Source organism: Pogoniulus pusillus, chromosome 31, assembly GCF_015220805.1.
Source record: "Pogoniulus pusillus isolate bPogPus1 chromosome 31, bPogPus1.pri, whole genome shotgun sequence".
Taxonomy (NCBI): Eukaryota; Metazoa; Chordata; class Aves; order Piciformes; family Lybiidae; genus Pogoniulus; species Pogoniulus pusillus.
Genome location: NC_087294.1, coordinates 2,743,531 through 2,759,347, shown reverse-complemented (window position 1 = coordinate 2,759,347; position 15,817 = coordinate 2,743,531). Strand labels below are relative to the sequence as shown.

At 38.6% G+C, this 15,817-nt stretch overlaps 1 protein-coding gene across 10 annotated transcripts in view; it reads right to left on the bottom strand.

Annotated features, from left to right (window-relative positions):
• SCAF8 (SR-related CTD associated factor 8) overlaps positions 1 to 15,817 on the bottom strand; it is a 250,222-nt gene that overhangs the window by 150,654 nt on the left and 83,751 nt on the right. For 6 of the 10 annotated variants that reach the window (XM_064169206.1, XM_064169208.1, XM_064169209.1 and 3 more), the window contains 5 exons: positions 14,914 to 15,044; positions 12,905 to 13,049; positions 12,337 to 12,417; positions 11,859 to 12,080; positions 8,853 to 11,241 (listed from right to left, as the gene is read on the bottom strand). In XM_064169206.1, coding sequence (XP_064025276.1) covers positions 9,542 to 11,241; positions 11,859 to 12,080; positions 12,337 to 12,417; positions 12,905 to 13,049; positions 14,914 to 15,044 — 2,279 coding nt within the window. In that variant the 3' untranslated portion in view covers positions 8,853 to 9,541. Of the gene's footprint in view, positions 1 to 8,852; positions 11,242 to 11,858; positions 12,081 to 12,336; positions 12,418 to 12,904; positions 13,050 to 14,913; positions 15,045 to 15,817 lie in introns of those variants that run through there. The other 4 variants (XR_010307940.1, XR_010307939.1, XM_064169203.1 and 1 more) reach the window with 1 other exon arrangement.

Sequence of the window (15,817 nt, the reverse complement as noted above, 5' to 3'; positions counted from 1 at the left end):
GCCTGTTGTAAAAACATTGCTATTGTGGTCCATGCCGAAAAGAAAGCCTTCATCCTCAGGTGAGAGGGGCCCCTGCGTCTACATGGGCCCAGACTGGCCCACCCTCAGGGCATCCACCTGTGCACCTTTAAGGCACAGCAGTTTGCCTGGACCTGTCTGCAGTCCCTGCGTTACCTCACAACTGAGATGAAAAGTAGCAGGTGGTTTTCCCAGCTGAATGCCAGAGTAATTAAGGCTTTGTCTGTCACAGTTCACCAGAGCACTTTCTTCTGTAGGGAAAGGCTGGGAATTTAATACTTCACATACTAAAATCAATCACCAATGAACCTTTCCTACACAGGCAGCACTATTTTACTAAGAACTCTTAAGCACAGAATGGTCTCAGTCTAGTGTAACCAACCAAACGTCTTACAGTAATCTTAGCTCTTCAACTTAATGTTTAGATGGTTAAATCTTCACCTCATTTTCAATGATGTGAACTGAAATATGTGTGTGAACACATCCATTGTCTTAACTTTGACTCTTTTGAGGCAGTAAGAGAGGCAGATGCATCGGCTGCGGGAATACGAGTGTGGCACATACAGCCAAAGGAAGAGTTCATACTGTACTTTGTCCTTCCCTTCATATGGTGTAAGCTATAAATACTGAGGCTAAGCTTTCCAGAAGCTTCTACAAAATGGACACAAACACATACATCTATAGCTGGTAATAAATGTATTGTTTATCTTCTGGTTTGCGGCTCCTATCAATGGTAGACAATGACAGTAACAGAGAGGTGCACTTTCAAAACTCTGTTATCAAATGCTTAATAGTGCCCAGCTTGTGGTTTGTTTTGGTTGCTGTGTTTAAAGGAAAAAGACAAAAGAACAGTGGAATTTCTATGGAAGGACTTCTAAAAATACAGCTTTCAAATAGAAGGCTTTCAAGTAAAGCTAGTAAGATGGTAAACTACTACTTAAAATCTTAACAGTTCTCTAGCACAGAACTGTTGCCCATTTTCTTACTCAAAATGGTAGAAATAGTTATAAAACAGCTGCCACATTTCTTCCTTTTGGATTAATGTTTGCTTGCTTTTTTGTATCAATAGGAGAGCAATTTAGAACAAATACTCCAAACTGGGAAAAACTAAACCCTTCAGAATTTTCAGGCAATATGCTGGTTAAATTGCTCCAAGTAAGACTAAAATATCTGCTATGGGGGAATGGGAAAGGGAAAGGCAACACCTTGGCATGCACTAATTTGTGCAAGTGTTGCATGGGGCAGCTACTGAGGTTGCTCTAACTTGGCTGTTACTTTTCAAGTTGCTACCACTGAGAGCACAAACTGTTAAGTGCTGTGAAAAATATGCTGGTTTAGTTATCTTCTTGAACATCCTGGAACCAGACTATCATGACAAAAATGTGTAATTTTGGATAAAAATTTTATTTCTTTTTTTTTTTTTTACATATCATCCATTCTTATTTCTAGTCTAGTTAATACAGAAAGGTAAGGACTTTCCACTGGAGAAGGATATTTATTCATGAGAATTAGGCAGTGCATTCTACAATGAAATTAAAAAGCCTTTATTAACCTAGCAAATGATTTTTTCTTTAAGTCATTTGAAGAAAAAGCTATTTAAATAAAATGGACCCTGAACAAAGAAAGAACAGAGATGACGTATTGCAGGGCTGGTCTATGTACTACAGTGAAGAGATCTACTTAGAAAGTACAACCATTTTGGGAGAGCCAAGACCAATGCATTTAACTAGATTTGCTTTCTTTCACTCCATAAACTTCCTAGCACAGGCCTAGACAAAAGTGCAGAGATTGCAACTTTTCCCCCCCATACATTTCAGACTGTCTGTTCCACCACAGAGATTCACAGAATCTTAAAACAATCCTTATTAGAGCTGCCTGATCATAAATACACAAAGAAAGAGGACTTGAAAGAAAAAAAAATATATCCCCTAGGAGGCTTTGGGCAGGTAAGCAGTAGAAAAATCAGTGAGACCAGGACCACACAGAATCTTCTACCACCAGCTTTTCTAAAGGCAGATGAAGACAAAAATGAGACATGCAAGATGTGTTTGAAATTCTGGATCCAGTGAGGCCAACAGCAATGGCCACTGGCAAACCAGTGAGGCTGCCTACCACCTACTGGTTTGGTACTGTGGATAAAATAGCACTATTTAAAAGTCTCTAGAAATAACACGAAAGGCAATGTAGTAGTTTTCCTAATGAAAAGTGCATTTTCTACAAGAGTAGAAAGTAAATGACACTGTAGTAAGGAGTTTCCAAACTGAGATAACTACCGTCAAATACACCCTTTCAACTACCGAAGTACTTAAGGGTAATCAGGAATTACCTTTGTACCAAATACACAATCCTCAACAGAAATGTTTCAGATTGGTGGTTCACACAGTTCAGCCACTTCCTCTATTGATTTCTGTTGGTTTTGACCCAAGCAACATTGTTCCAAACTTCTCACTTGCTGTCAGTGTCTGTATTACACTGTTGTAATACATATCATGTATTACATATTAAAATAAATATGCATTAATCAATGAAGCCTTTAATTAGCATTCAGCAAGGAACCTCAAATAAGGTCAGTAACTGGACTGGAAAGGAACACAAACAAGTAATGAAAAAAAACTTGGATTTCACACCAAAAACTCTGTTCAGTTCATTCCTTGCAAGTGATATAGTCCTTTATTATGATCTAACTTGGGTTCTGCAGAATCTACCCAAACAGGTATGTAAATACCTTTTATCATGACATTTCTCCTATACCTTTGAAATCTCAGAGATATTTAATCCTTCCTGGGTTTTATTTTTGCCTTATTTGGGGTTTTCTGTTGTGGGATGTTTTGGTGGTGGGTTTTTTACAGGTTTTCTTGAGGGTTTTGTTAGTTTTTAATTAAGGTACGAGCAACATCAAGAAAATTGCTTAATGCTGCTTAAAATCTTTGGTTGCTTGCTTGTTAATTAGTAAATACTTAATTAGGATGTGTGCATCACTTTTAGTAGATCTAACAAAGAAAGGCTTATTCATGTTTTGCAGTTCAGGTTTCTACCCGATTTCAAATTAGGCTAACAAGCTACGGACTCTGAAACAACATTATCTATCCACTGGTTTACATACAGATTAAATCTGTACAGCATTTTTGGTGTCTTCTGGAATTTGCCATTTCTTAGCACTTTAGTGCTTTCCAAAGTGGTTCTGATCATGCAATGTAGACTGCAAGAGCAAAGCAGGTACAAAGCATACACCACAGAACCTGCAGACAGTATGTACAAAACCCTGAAGGCCTATGCTGCAGGATTTTGTATAAATATTTACCCCAAGAGCTTTAAGGTATTACATTTAATAAAAAGAATGGGTGCCTCACTCATTTTATCAATTCACAGAACTACAGTGCATCAGATTATTATGTGGATATGAATTTTTCATCACCATGAAATTTCACAGCATGCCATTATTTAGCTTTTAATAAAAGCCACATTTCCAAATTACTCTGGAAACAACATGGTTTGGGGATTTTGCTTTTAGTGGCAGAGAGCTTGAACAGCAAGGTTCTCAATAACAAACTACCTACATTGGTAGTCGTACTGCATGGGAGATGCATGAATTTCAAGAGAATGACTTATTGTCCTCGACGGAAATAACTCAATTACGCAACTGAATGATATAACTCAAAGGTATTTCTAATTTGTGGCAAGAGAAATTCTGTGATGCCCCCTTTGAAAAAAACAATGTATTGCAACCATGTCAACCAAATAAATGAAAAATAAACTGGACAAACCCAGTATAACTTCCAGTAAACAGTCTAAATTTGAGTGTCCATTTATGTATTTACACCACTAAAATGACAAAGATTTCCTTGAAGAATGTCACTGAGCTCAAAATTAAGTTTCAAATTCTACAGACGAAGATTTTTGTTCACATTTCCTCCTGAAGTTTGGAATATATCCTCCTTCTTTTCAGAAGGAAACAAGGCACACTTAAAACTGCATTTCATTGCATTGCTGAATGACACCTAATTACCTGAGAAAGCACACAAATCTGGATCAACTGAGGTTACCAATGTAAAAATCCATACACTTCTGTCTTCTATCAAAAGGCTTTACACACTAAGGTTTGAGTTCTGCTAAATTCCTGCTGTTAGGAAGAAAATGCTGCGTTTCTTATTTTCCCATGTCTAACTGAAATATGATCCCTCCTTTAAGAAGGATCCTACGGTGGAAGTGACATTCAGATCCAAAGTCCCTTCACCTACGGCCTTCGTGAATCCACTATATCCAAGTTAACAATTCTACATCTATTTAAAGTGCTTCACCCATTAAGGATTTGTCACACTGGCTTGCTCACAACTGTAACACTCCTACATAATTATAATGCTCCACTACACAAGCCAGTATTGCTGCGAATTTCACCCTGGTTACACAAACATATCAAGTGATTTGCCTTAAAGAACCTCACCACCTTCCTGCCACTCAACAGGAGGCTTGATTCATGCTCATGTGAACACATATCCACGACAACACAGACATGCATACTGAAAATCATTCAAGAAAAAAATTGTAGCATTAAAGAATTGAATCAGGAAGGGGAAAAAAGTTATCAGCTGATCTGCCCACATGTTAAAATATGCTCTGACCAGATTATTACATTTTTGTGAAATACAAATGAGTGCCTTGTCTGACAGCATTAGTATGATTTCATCTGATAGGAAAACCAGAAAAATTAGCATTAGGAGTTAACTTCAAAAGCAAAATGACAAAGCAGAGCGTAAGGCTAGCAAACCAGTGACACCACTAATATCACTGTCACTACGCAAGTGCTGAAATGTAGGCATCAAATTTCTTAAAAAGAGAAAACACATTCATCTTCAATTGCAGAACAGATCTAAGAGTGCACAGTCCTCCACCTTCTCTAATCTTTGGTAGCAGAGAACCTAAAAGATACTAAGAGTAGGATATTCAATGACACTACTCTCTTTCATCAAGTTTGTGCAGGATAGAAAGGAATCTAAGAATGATGGCCAATATAATTTCACAGCTTCTCAATTTCAACAAACCCCCTATTACAGTTTTTCACACCATCACTGATGAAAAATATCACTATTCAGACCTTATACACCTTTGTTGGAAGTTGCTACTCTGATAGGCATGTCATGAATTTTCATTTCACTAGCTCTATTTAACTCTTCTTGACTGTGAAGTATCATGTACATATGTTAATAATATTCAGAAAGTTTACTGAGTACCTGAAGAGCCCATAAAGAACTAAGTGAAGAATATCACTCAACCTTTCAACAAGAAGCATAAGGCTAGTTACAATTATGAAAGTCTTGTAGTATGATATCCCCTCTTTGCCACTGCCAAGTTTCTGCTGATGCAGATGAATATAGTAAAGTATCATGGCAAAAAGATGCTTTTGCCATTCCTGTTCAAATAAAGAGCTTCAAATTATAAAACAATATCCTGCCTTTATGCCTTTTAAATAAATCTCTAATCTACAAAAGCAGATGGCTTCACAGTACATGCTTACTTGTGAAATTTCAGCACTTGAAAGCAAAATATGACCAATGTAAAACTGAAATAACCTGCAAAATTCTTTTGTTAGCTGAATTAACAATAACAAAGAACCTTTCTAGTTGCTCATGATGACTCCTGACACACTGCACAGGTTTTAGAAGTGTATCTGCTTATATCCCATTATCAAGAACAAAAAGTCACCCTTATTATGACAGTCTTAAACACACTACTGAAAATACAAAGAATGAAATTTAGGATCCATTTTTACTAGTTTCAGATCAAATGACCCAAAGCCTTCATTTGTTTTGGGGGAATATGAATTAAGAAAGAAAGTACTTTAAGTGTTGACTGGCATAACATATCCTTGCAAGTGCTCACAACTGCTAACACTGTGAGATATTCCTACAGTAAATGGGCTTATTTTATAAATATCTTCCATAAACATCTTATTTGAGAATTTTCCAACTGTGCTTAAGTAATCTGTGCATGCTACACCACAGGCTTGATTACAGTATTTCCACCTCACTGTAAGAGTACCTTAACTTCATAAATAAAGCCTTTCAAATCACTGGAATGGCTTGAAGAATGGTACAGTATTCTGCTGAAGCAAACGACTCTAATAGCATCTGTTCCCTTGATCTTGCAATAACAATGTCACACACACCATCCAAATATGAAAGTGCACCAACATTTTCACAAGAATTCCTGTCCTTAATGGCAAATGAAAAATGGACTTCCTCTTTGCAATCTTTAGGGACATAGCATTCTGCTCAAATACAGGAGAGCAAAGATCGGAATCACAGGCTGTTAAAAAAGGTAATAAATCCATCAGTCAACTTACTAAGCATAAGGTTTTCGAGTAAATGTGTATTCCTAAACACACTGTGCTGCCTGCAAAGCTGCCTGCAATACTTTCCAATATGTAAGTTTCTTAGGTAAATAGTAGATCAGCTTCCTCAGTCACTTATCACCAGATGAAGCTTTAAACAGGAATAAGCCTGAGCTCCTGCCCAAATGCCAGGCCTACATTTCCTTTCTGTCCCATTCTCACCCTTTCTTTTGTACCATCAAAACCTACATATCACTACCATGACCTGTATCAAAGAACTGATCTGGATCTCAGGACAACTCCTTTCAGTGGCTTGTGATGACTTAATCTACAGTGAGAAAGAAAAGTCTTCATTCGAACGCTGAAAGAGGTCAAACGTCCTACTGGCAAGATACAGAAAGATTCAGCTGTTTTGGTAAGACCAAGTCCCTCCTGAGTTTCTGAATACATCTGTCTTGGTAGTATTTGTTTGCAGCCTACATTAACAAGAAATTCAACAATTCTAGCTGTAAACATGATGCAACTGAAGGCTGTACAACAAACTTTTATTCTATGAAAACGTAAAATACCTGTTAGAAATTGATGGTATAACACATATGTACAGTAGCCATTTATTAATGCTTAAAACATATAAACAAAGATGAAAATTCATTAAATAATACATTGTTTTATACTGCTACCAACCAAATTGTGTAACATCTCTCATCTGGTAATTTACCTAATTAAACCACGCAATTTAGCCTACTGCCGGTCCCGGTTTAGGAAAGCAAAAGCAGATTAACTTCCCATTTTAAAGAGGTATTTGCCAAAACGTTGGAAAAGCTACTGCCAATATGTGTTTGATTCCAAGTATTTATGTGTTCTGTGACTGAAGCCTTTTTAACTTCACATATTAAAATGAAACACAGAAGATCCCTTCGGTTCATCAAGTACCCTTTATAGCTATTTTGCACGTTTCAGCTTTCACATAACCATATTGACCTGACCAGAACACTACCAGTAGGTGATGCAGCAGTACCAGTCATGTTTTTTGAGCCAAAGTCTGCTCAGGAAGATATTTTGTCTTAAACATTGTTCACCTCGATTCTGGATACATGTTCTGCTAATAAACACATCAGCAAGGTCTATTACAACACAGAAAGTTAATTAATGCATACCTCACTACTTTCTAATGACTACTACTTGCACGGTAGGTAAGAATCATTAATGCAAATCCACTCTTTCAAAGGGCTGCCTTCCTTAAGCTGATTGTTTGTTTACTATCCCGAATAAAGTCCCTGTAATTGAAAAACTGAACCATGACACAGCATGAAAAAAATACTGCAGCGCCCAGAGGGAGAGGGCAACGCACACACGCGTAACTTGCTTCTACATTCAAAGGCATGCTTATGCTGTACTCTCACATGACATTCTCATGCTTCCATCCCTTTGGGGGAAGCAGAAAGGAGGTTAAAACTTGCACATTAAAGATCAAAATTCTAATCTGAGCTAAAAATGGTTTCTTCTACCAAAGGGGTATTCATGTAACAGAATCTACTCTTAGATCCTATTATGCAAGACAAACCCAACTTTCTCAAAACTGAGTGAACAGATGCTTGCAGACACAGAATTTCGCAGAAGTTACGTTCAAAGAAGTTGGTGAAATGCACTTCAGTGGAACGAACTGAAAATCTGGCATTATCCTACAGCCAAATCTTTTACCAGCAATTTAAAGGATACACAAGCAGCTGAAACAGGAGAGAAAAGCGCTACTATTTTACCTAAGCAGCCAGTTAATCTCGACAATTTAACAAAAGGTTCTACTTCGATATTAAGCCATTAAAACACAAAGTCTCCCTTACTTCTGTTAAAAACATGTAAGGTTTTTTAGACCAACAGCAGATTTTTACTTTTCGTGCAACATTCCTGGGCTTCGGGTCACTGAAAACAACCAACCAGAAAGTACTGGAACACTGTCACTATCTATCCAGAACACCAAATATATTACAAAATAAGACAATGCAAATACTTGCTTAAGTTTTGGCTTCATGCATATCTGCATTTTCAGAATTAAGCTAAAATCCTACTGTATATTGTAATAAAATACCATGTTCCACCTTCTAGAAGTAGTAAGAACATTGTAACAACGAGTGTAAGAAGGTAAATATAAGCTTGCAGTGAAATAAAACTTTATCTTACTACCTAAAGAAGGTGAAAGGCAAATTTTTACATCCTCATTTCATTTTGGTTTTATTGAACTGCCTACAACATTCTGTGAGTGTGTGCACATAGGCAGGCACGCACAGAAAAAGTGGTATCTACAAACAGTTGACACAAATTATTTACAGACATGTTATTTACATCAACTAGCACGGCTGCATGATTTCTGATGTAAAAAACATAGGCTTCTTGCACATACGACTGTTGCATTGGTCTTACAAAAGTAACAGAACCCTTCTGCAACAACTATCTAAGCACATATCATAGCTTGCAGGATTTTTAAAAGAATACAATACCTAGAACACTGTTATCAAACAAATATGCTTTATTGGCATCTAAAAACAAAATGCACCCAACATTAAAATGTACTTTTTTTTCATTACTTGTTTTTTTTTAAACCCACTGCAGTACGAGGAACAAATCACAAACACTTACTTTAGAGAAAACAGAGACTATAGTGTAGATTTTACAAAATCACTTTTAATCTCTGTGTTATGCTCCTTAGATAACATGGGCCATTTCTTTATCTGCCAAATTGTAGGAACATAAAATATGACAGCTTTGTCTATACTTTAAAACTCTGCAGCAGCCTAAAAACACGAACAAGATACACCAGCACCTGTTTTCAAGTAGAACAATTTCGATAGCCAACCTAAGGGGAGTATCTAAAAAAATTCCATTTTCTTCCATAGGAAGTCTTTGTTTGACAAGCTGTTATTTTATCTTTGTGAAATAAAAAGCAAGTGGGGGAAAGTTTAAGCTTTACCAGAGAAAATTTAAAATAATAAAAAAAAAAAGCTTACCTACCATGTTCAAATTAAGAACAGTGTTCTATACAAGTCAGTTGTACAGTTATTTAAGTGAAAGATGAACATGAACATCAGATTAACTTAATTCTGGCAGACAAAAGGGAACTGCTATGGTCCAGTCGGCCATTTATCTATTACAGAGAGATGACAACTTTACAAAAGGTATCTTTTACCTACTGAGTGATGATTATGTCCCCTCAGTTTCTGTGCTTTCTACCACTGGTTCACTTTCTATATCAGCTTCTGTGTCACTCTTCTCTTTGTTTATCTCGACGGAAGATGTCAGTTTTTCATACAGTTCTGGATCGTCCTGCACCTGTGCAGTGGGAGGTTGACTTTCTGTCTCTGTATTTTCACCGTTCACCTGGGGCATACTATCAGCTTTGCGTTGGGAAGTGGCCCCATCAAAATATTCAAAAACCCGAGGATGTGGAGGGGGGATCCAGCTGTTTGACATTCTGTCTCTTCCAAACCTGTTCCCATTCATTTCTCTGCAAAAATTAAAATCTCTGTCATCCCTATCCCTCTGTCTTTCCCAGGGTCTTCTGCGGTCATCAAAATCTCTGTGAGCATCTTGTTCAAATCCTCTATTCCAATTGGGACCACTTCTGCTATCAAATCTATAGTTTACATGCCGAAACCTCTCTCTGTCTTCATGGAAGCCCTTAGGGCCACCATAAACAGGGAAGGCATGGTGCTCTCTTTCATCATAATCTCCTCTTTGTCCCCAGTGCTTCTCTGAATTGAAACCAAAATGCTCTCTTCGACCGAGGTTATCTACACCTGGTCTTCCAAAATTTTCTCTCATGTCTACATGTGGTCTTGTGAAGTGTTCTCTTCCATCTACTGGAGGCCTTCCTATACCCTCTCTTGGATCAACTGGTGGTCGTCCAACAGAATCTCTGACGTCTACTGGAGATGGTCTGTTAAGGTTATCTCGGTTTTCCACAGGAGGAAAGCGGTAATCTCTGTCTCCCTCCTGCTGAATGTTATCACCTCCAAGTGACAGCCTTTTCTCTGGGTTAGAAATGCTATCAATATTTTGTCTTCCTGGTGCTCCAAAAGGTCTTTCTGTTTGATTAAAAATATCTCCTGGAGGAAAAGGACCTCGAGGTGGTGGATGAAGAGATGGATCAAGGATTGGAGGAGGAGGAATACTACGCTGTGGTGGGATTCCTGGTTGCATCAATGGAAACCTTGGTCCAGGCGAATGGGGCATTAGGCCTGGACGGATATCTATGAGAGGCATTGCTGGCATCCTTGGACTACTAATACTTAAATGAGGCATGTTCTGAACCCCAGCTGGATGCTGCATTGCCATAAGTCCCGAACTACTTGAAATATTTGGTGGTGGCACTCCCATGAGTCCAGAACTACTTGAAACATTGGGTGGTGGCATTAACAAAAGCCCAGAATTACTTGAGACAATTGGTGGCTGTACTCCTGCCAGAACTCCTGAGCTGCTGGAGACACTGGGTGGCTGCATTCCTGTCAGAAGGCCAGGGCTGCTTGAGACACTGGGTGGATGCACTCCAGCTAGAAGCCCTGAGCTACTTGGGACATTTGGTTGCTGTACTCCAGCCATAAGTCCAGAGCTATTTGAGATGCTGGTTGGCTGAACTCCACCACCAAGAGAAGAACTACTGGAGACACTAGGCAGCTGCACCCCTCCTACAAGCCCAGAACTGCTTGAAACGATGGGTGGTTGCACTCCTCCTACCAGTCCAGAGCTGCTTGAAACACTGGGTGGCGGTACTCCTGCTGCAAGTCCAGAGCTGCTTGAGACACTGGGTGGCTGACCCTCTCCAGTAAGCCCAGAACTGCTTGAGACACTGGGTGGTTGCACTCCTCCAACAAGTCCAGAGCTACTTGAGACATCGCTTTGCACTAAAACGCATCAACAAGAAGGATAGTTAACAAAAAATGCCAGTGGAACAAAACAAAATGCAGCTTAAATCACATTCAGCTAATGCATTCAGTGATGATACTGCTGGCAAGGTCTGCTTCAGTTTTTGCAATGAACATACAAAATTTTAATGACATTGCTGATAAACAAATATTATGCCACAAAGGAGTATCTCTATATAGTAAGGAATGTGCAGCAGCTTAAAACTGACAAATCCTGCAGCTATTACCCAGTTTATGCAACAATAGTATTAAAATCTTTGATACAATTCTATGCATTTATACTGTCCTATTCTCTCCTGCTCCCTTCCACTGCCTCTTGTGCAGTAAGAATACACTTTTAAGACGTTTTCAAAAACACTCCCAGTCTCAGTTTTATTTTTTGAGTCTAAGAAGAAAATAATCCTGAGCTTACCTGGTAAAAATCAATGATCAGATGACAGTACAGAGAGTTCCCACCAACCCTCAACTTAAACTGAAAATGATACTCAGCCTAAAACTTTGTACTACACAGTTATTACTGCTATGATCTGCAAAAAACCCCTCAGAAGTAGGATGCCTCATGTATGGAATTGTGTGACAACAAAAAGATTTCTTACCAGATCTGTTGTTTTCACTGGAAGAAATCTGCAGGTCTGCAAGATGTGATCCCTTTTCATCTGATTCTGGTTTGTTGACTGGCAAAGGATTAAAAACACTTCCAGCAGACAACGTTGGAGTGGCCAGATTACTAGTGACTGTGCCAACAGGTAGAACAAGGCTAGGAAAAGGGACATCCTTCATCGTGTCTTGTGCAATTGGTAATGGAGGCTGTACCAAAGCTGTAGGGAAGTAACACAAAAGTATCTCAGTAGTTATACAATTACCCTAAGTGCTACAGGGTTTGGTAATAATATCCTCAATCAAGACTGCAACATTTAATGTTTTTGTAGAGACCATGCTACAGTCAGGTTCAAATATTAAACTATGCATACAATAATAATTTTCCCCATTATTTCCCCCCCCTTTTTTTTAACCTAGCAAGTACAGAGTCAACTTTCTGTAACACACAAACAAGTATTAGAAGAATAAACTTACGTGTTGGAACAACAGGTGGGACAACAGGTGGTGGGACAACAGGTGGTGGGACCACAGGTGGAACTGGGGGAGGCATATAACCTATACGGAAAAAACCCAATAAAATGATTACAAGAGAAGCAAATAAAGTTTTGCAGTAAAAGCTTGCCCACATCACCCTGAAAAACTGCATCACTGATATCTAGCAAGCATCTAATGTGTGGGAAAAGACAATGGCAGTTATTATTTCCAAAACCAACCCCAACTTAATGTAAGTGATCAGCATGAGCATCTTTAGAAACAATTTCTGCCAGCAGAGTAAAATTAATGAGTTTCAAATTCTGACATTTCCATTTCTATCAAAATAAAAAAAATATTATCTGCTTTAATTCCTATTCTCAATAGAATACACTGGTAAAAATAATACTAAGTTAAACCTAGGAAATTTCATACTAGAATAAAAGAATCAAAAGTCAACTGGCTCAAACAGTAACCAGCAGGTGATGTAAAACTATACAAACCAATGTACATAGAAGCACACAAACCGAAAACCCTCATTACATATTCAGCTTCATTTTCACTAACTTACCTGGAGGGGGCTGCGAAGGGTTGAAACTAGCTCTCAAGAAGGGAGGAGGAGGAATTGCACTATAACCAGGAGGAGGGACAGACATTGTGACAGGAAATGCAGGTGGAACCAAGCTAACAGCAGGCACAGCTGGAGCGACTGGGATCTTTATGGAAAGAAAAAACAAGCAACTTCAATACTTAAGAGTGTTCAATGACATGAAAAGAAGGATAAATTGATTTGGCTCCAATTCATGTTAAGGAGTAAATGTACCAAAAGTTTTGTCTATATTCTGAGGAACCTGAAGAATTAGACTGCACTCTGAAATGGTGAAGTTCATGTTGAAATTGTGGTACCTACATCACAAGTAAACATGTGTAAGAATCCTATGTTATCTTTGTTCTAGAAAAAAAAATCATAGAATCAAGCAGGTTGAAAGAGACCTCCAAGATCATCTAGTCCAACCTGGCACCCAGCCCTAGCCAACCAACTAGACCATGGCACTAAGTGCCTCATCCAGGCTTTCCTTGAACACCTCCAGGGATGGCGACTCCACCACCTCCCTGGGCAGCCCATTCCAATGGGCAATCACTCTCTCTGCCAACAACTTCCTCCTAACATCCAGCCTAGACCTCCCCCCGGTACAACTTGAGACTGTGTCCCCTTGTTCTGTTGCTGGTTGCCTGGGAGAAGAGACCAACCCCACCTGGCTACAGCCTCCCTTCAGGTAGTTGTAGACAGCAATGAAGCCACCCCATAGCCTCCTCTTCTCCAGGCTACACAACCCCAGCTCCCTCAGCCTCTCCTCACAGGCCTTGTGTTTCAGGCCTCTCAACAACTGCTCTGGACACGTTCCAGTATCTCAACATTTCTCTTGAACTGAGGAGCCCAGAACTGGACACAGGACTCAAGGTGTGGCCTGACCAGTGCCAATAAAATATTCTGTTAAGCACTATACTTATTCAAGAATCTAAAAAGTTCTGTGGGAGAGAGGGGAATGAAGAAAGGGAGATAGAGAAAAGATAAGAAAATACAGAAACTGTGGTAAATAGAGAGCACTTAGAAAACAGTGGTTCTATTCTCATTAAAAAAAATCATCTCAAAAGTCAATGCAAATAAATGAAAATATGTTCTCTTCATAGTAACTTTATGTCAGCTGAAGTCCTGCCAATGCCTACAACACCTTTGGAAATATAAAAAAGTAATTATATGATTAGAAAAAAACTCTATTAAGCAAATGTTTTGCACTTTACAATTTCATATGGTCATCCCAAAAAGGATTTAAAGAGTTTGCCAAAACACCACTTGTACTTATGCCTGATAAATGTGCAGTGTAGTATACTCAAGAAAAATGACACTCTAGTCTTCTAGCCTTCCACAACACCTTGTTACTGATTGGATGTTTAATAATTATCTTTTTAGTCAAAGGAAAAAAAAGAATACAGGACAGAGTCAAAGACTCTCATGAATTACTGTGTATAGGGTGCAACTGCACACTGATTCAGTAATGGTTATCTTTTAAAGTTTACAGTCCCTACAAAACCCTACCCAGAATTATTGAGAAAATAATTAAACTTGTACTCAAAGCTGATATGGGGAAAAGCAGACAGGTAGAGAAGAAACAAGCACAAGTGAAAAAGAGAATATGGTATTGCTTAACTTACAAAAATATTTTTTCTTCTAGCAGCAAAATATTCTCTGAAAGCTCCTTTTAATTTCTCCTTTGAAAGAAGCCCGTGTTGGTTTGGGTTCTTTCTGGAGAGGGTGCTTTTCTTCTCTTTGCAATTGCTCTGTCTTCAAAACACCTAAGCCTTCAACCAAGACTGTACACAAACTCGGGCTATGTTGTGCGCACGAAACTAAGAGTTAATGCAAGCACAGCAACTGGTTCTATTCTAAAATACTTCACAGTTAAACATATGTGGATGCAAAACTTAAGTACTTTAATCCAGTACTAAACTTCATCTGTACTGAATTAAAAGCTTCCCCTCCAGTTCTGTGAGGTTTTGCAAACTCAAACCTATACAGACCTGCAGCATGGTGACTGGCTGGGTGTAAGCCTCTGTCTGCGTTGTAATAACCGTACTCTTATCAACTGTAGCACTCTGCGTAGTTTGAGTATTTTCTTTAGCAGCTTCTGAACTCCTGGCTGTTTCCCATTCTAAAAACAGAAATAAAAAAGAGCACATGTTTAAATATAATGAATCTATTACTTTTGTTTAAATATTAAAAAGTCTTCTTCCTTCTTAAACAATGCATTTTTATCTGGTATACAGACTGATTACAAATAACCCCTCAACTTCTTGTGAAAAGAAGCAAGTGCAAATATTTATGACTGTGTATTTTAAAGAATGTAAAATGCCTTTAATCACTGTAATACAGTTTAATTATGCCTGCACACAAACTGTTTTTTCAAAAGTTGTCAAGTTTTTTCACCAATCACTCTGTTACAAATTTGTAATACAGAGTATGCTCTCAAAACCGCTGCTGTTGCATACACGTGTTATCAGCTGGCTACTGTAGGATGACAGAGGTTCCTCATGTTAAACAAACCTTATCCCAACTCTCACTTTTCCCATCACTTCCTCAGAAGTTTTTTTGTATAGAATCATAGAATCAACCAGGTTGGAAGAGACCTCCAAGATCCTCCAGTCCAACCTAGTACCCAGCCCTAGCCAGTCAACTAGACCATGGCACTAAGTGCCTCATCCAGGCTTTTCTTGAACACCTCCAGGGATGGTGCCTCCACCACCTCCCTGGGCAGCCCATTCCAATGGGAAATCACTCTCTCTGGGAAGAACTTCCTCCTAACATCCAGCCTATACTTCAAGCAGAACTTAATGAACATAGTTCAGTAATGCTGTTTGGTTTTTTTTCAGTTTTTCCATCATTTAGAGTCCATTTTTACTCAAAGCAAGACTGCATTTTGACATG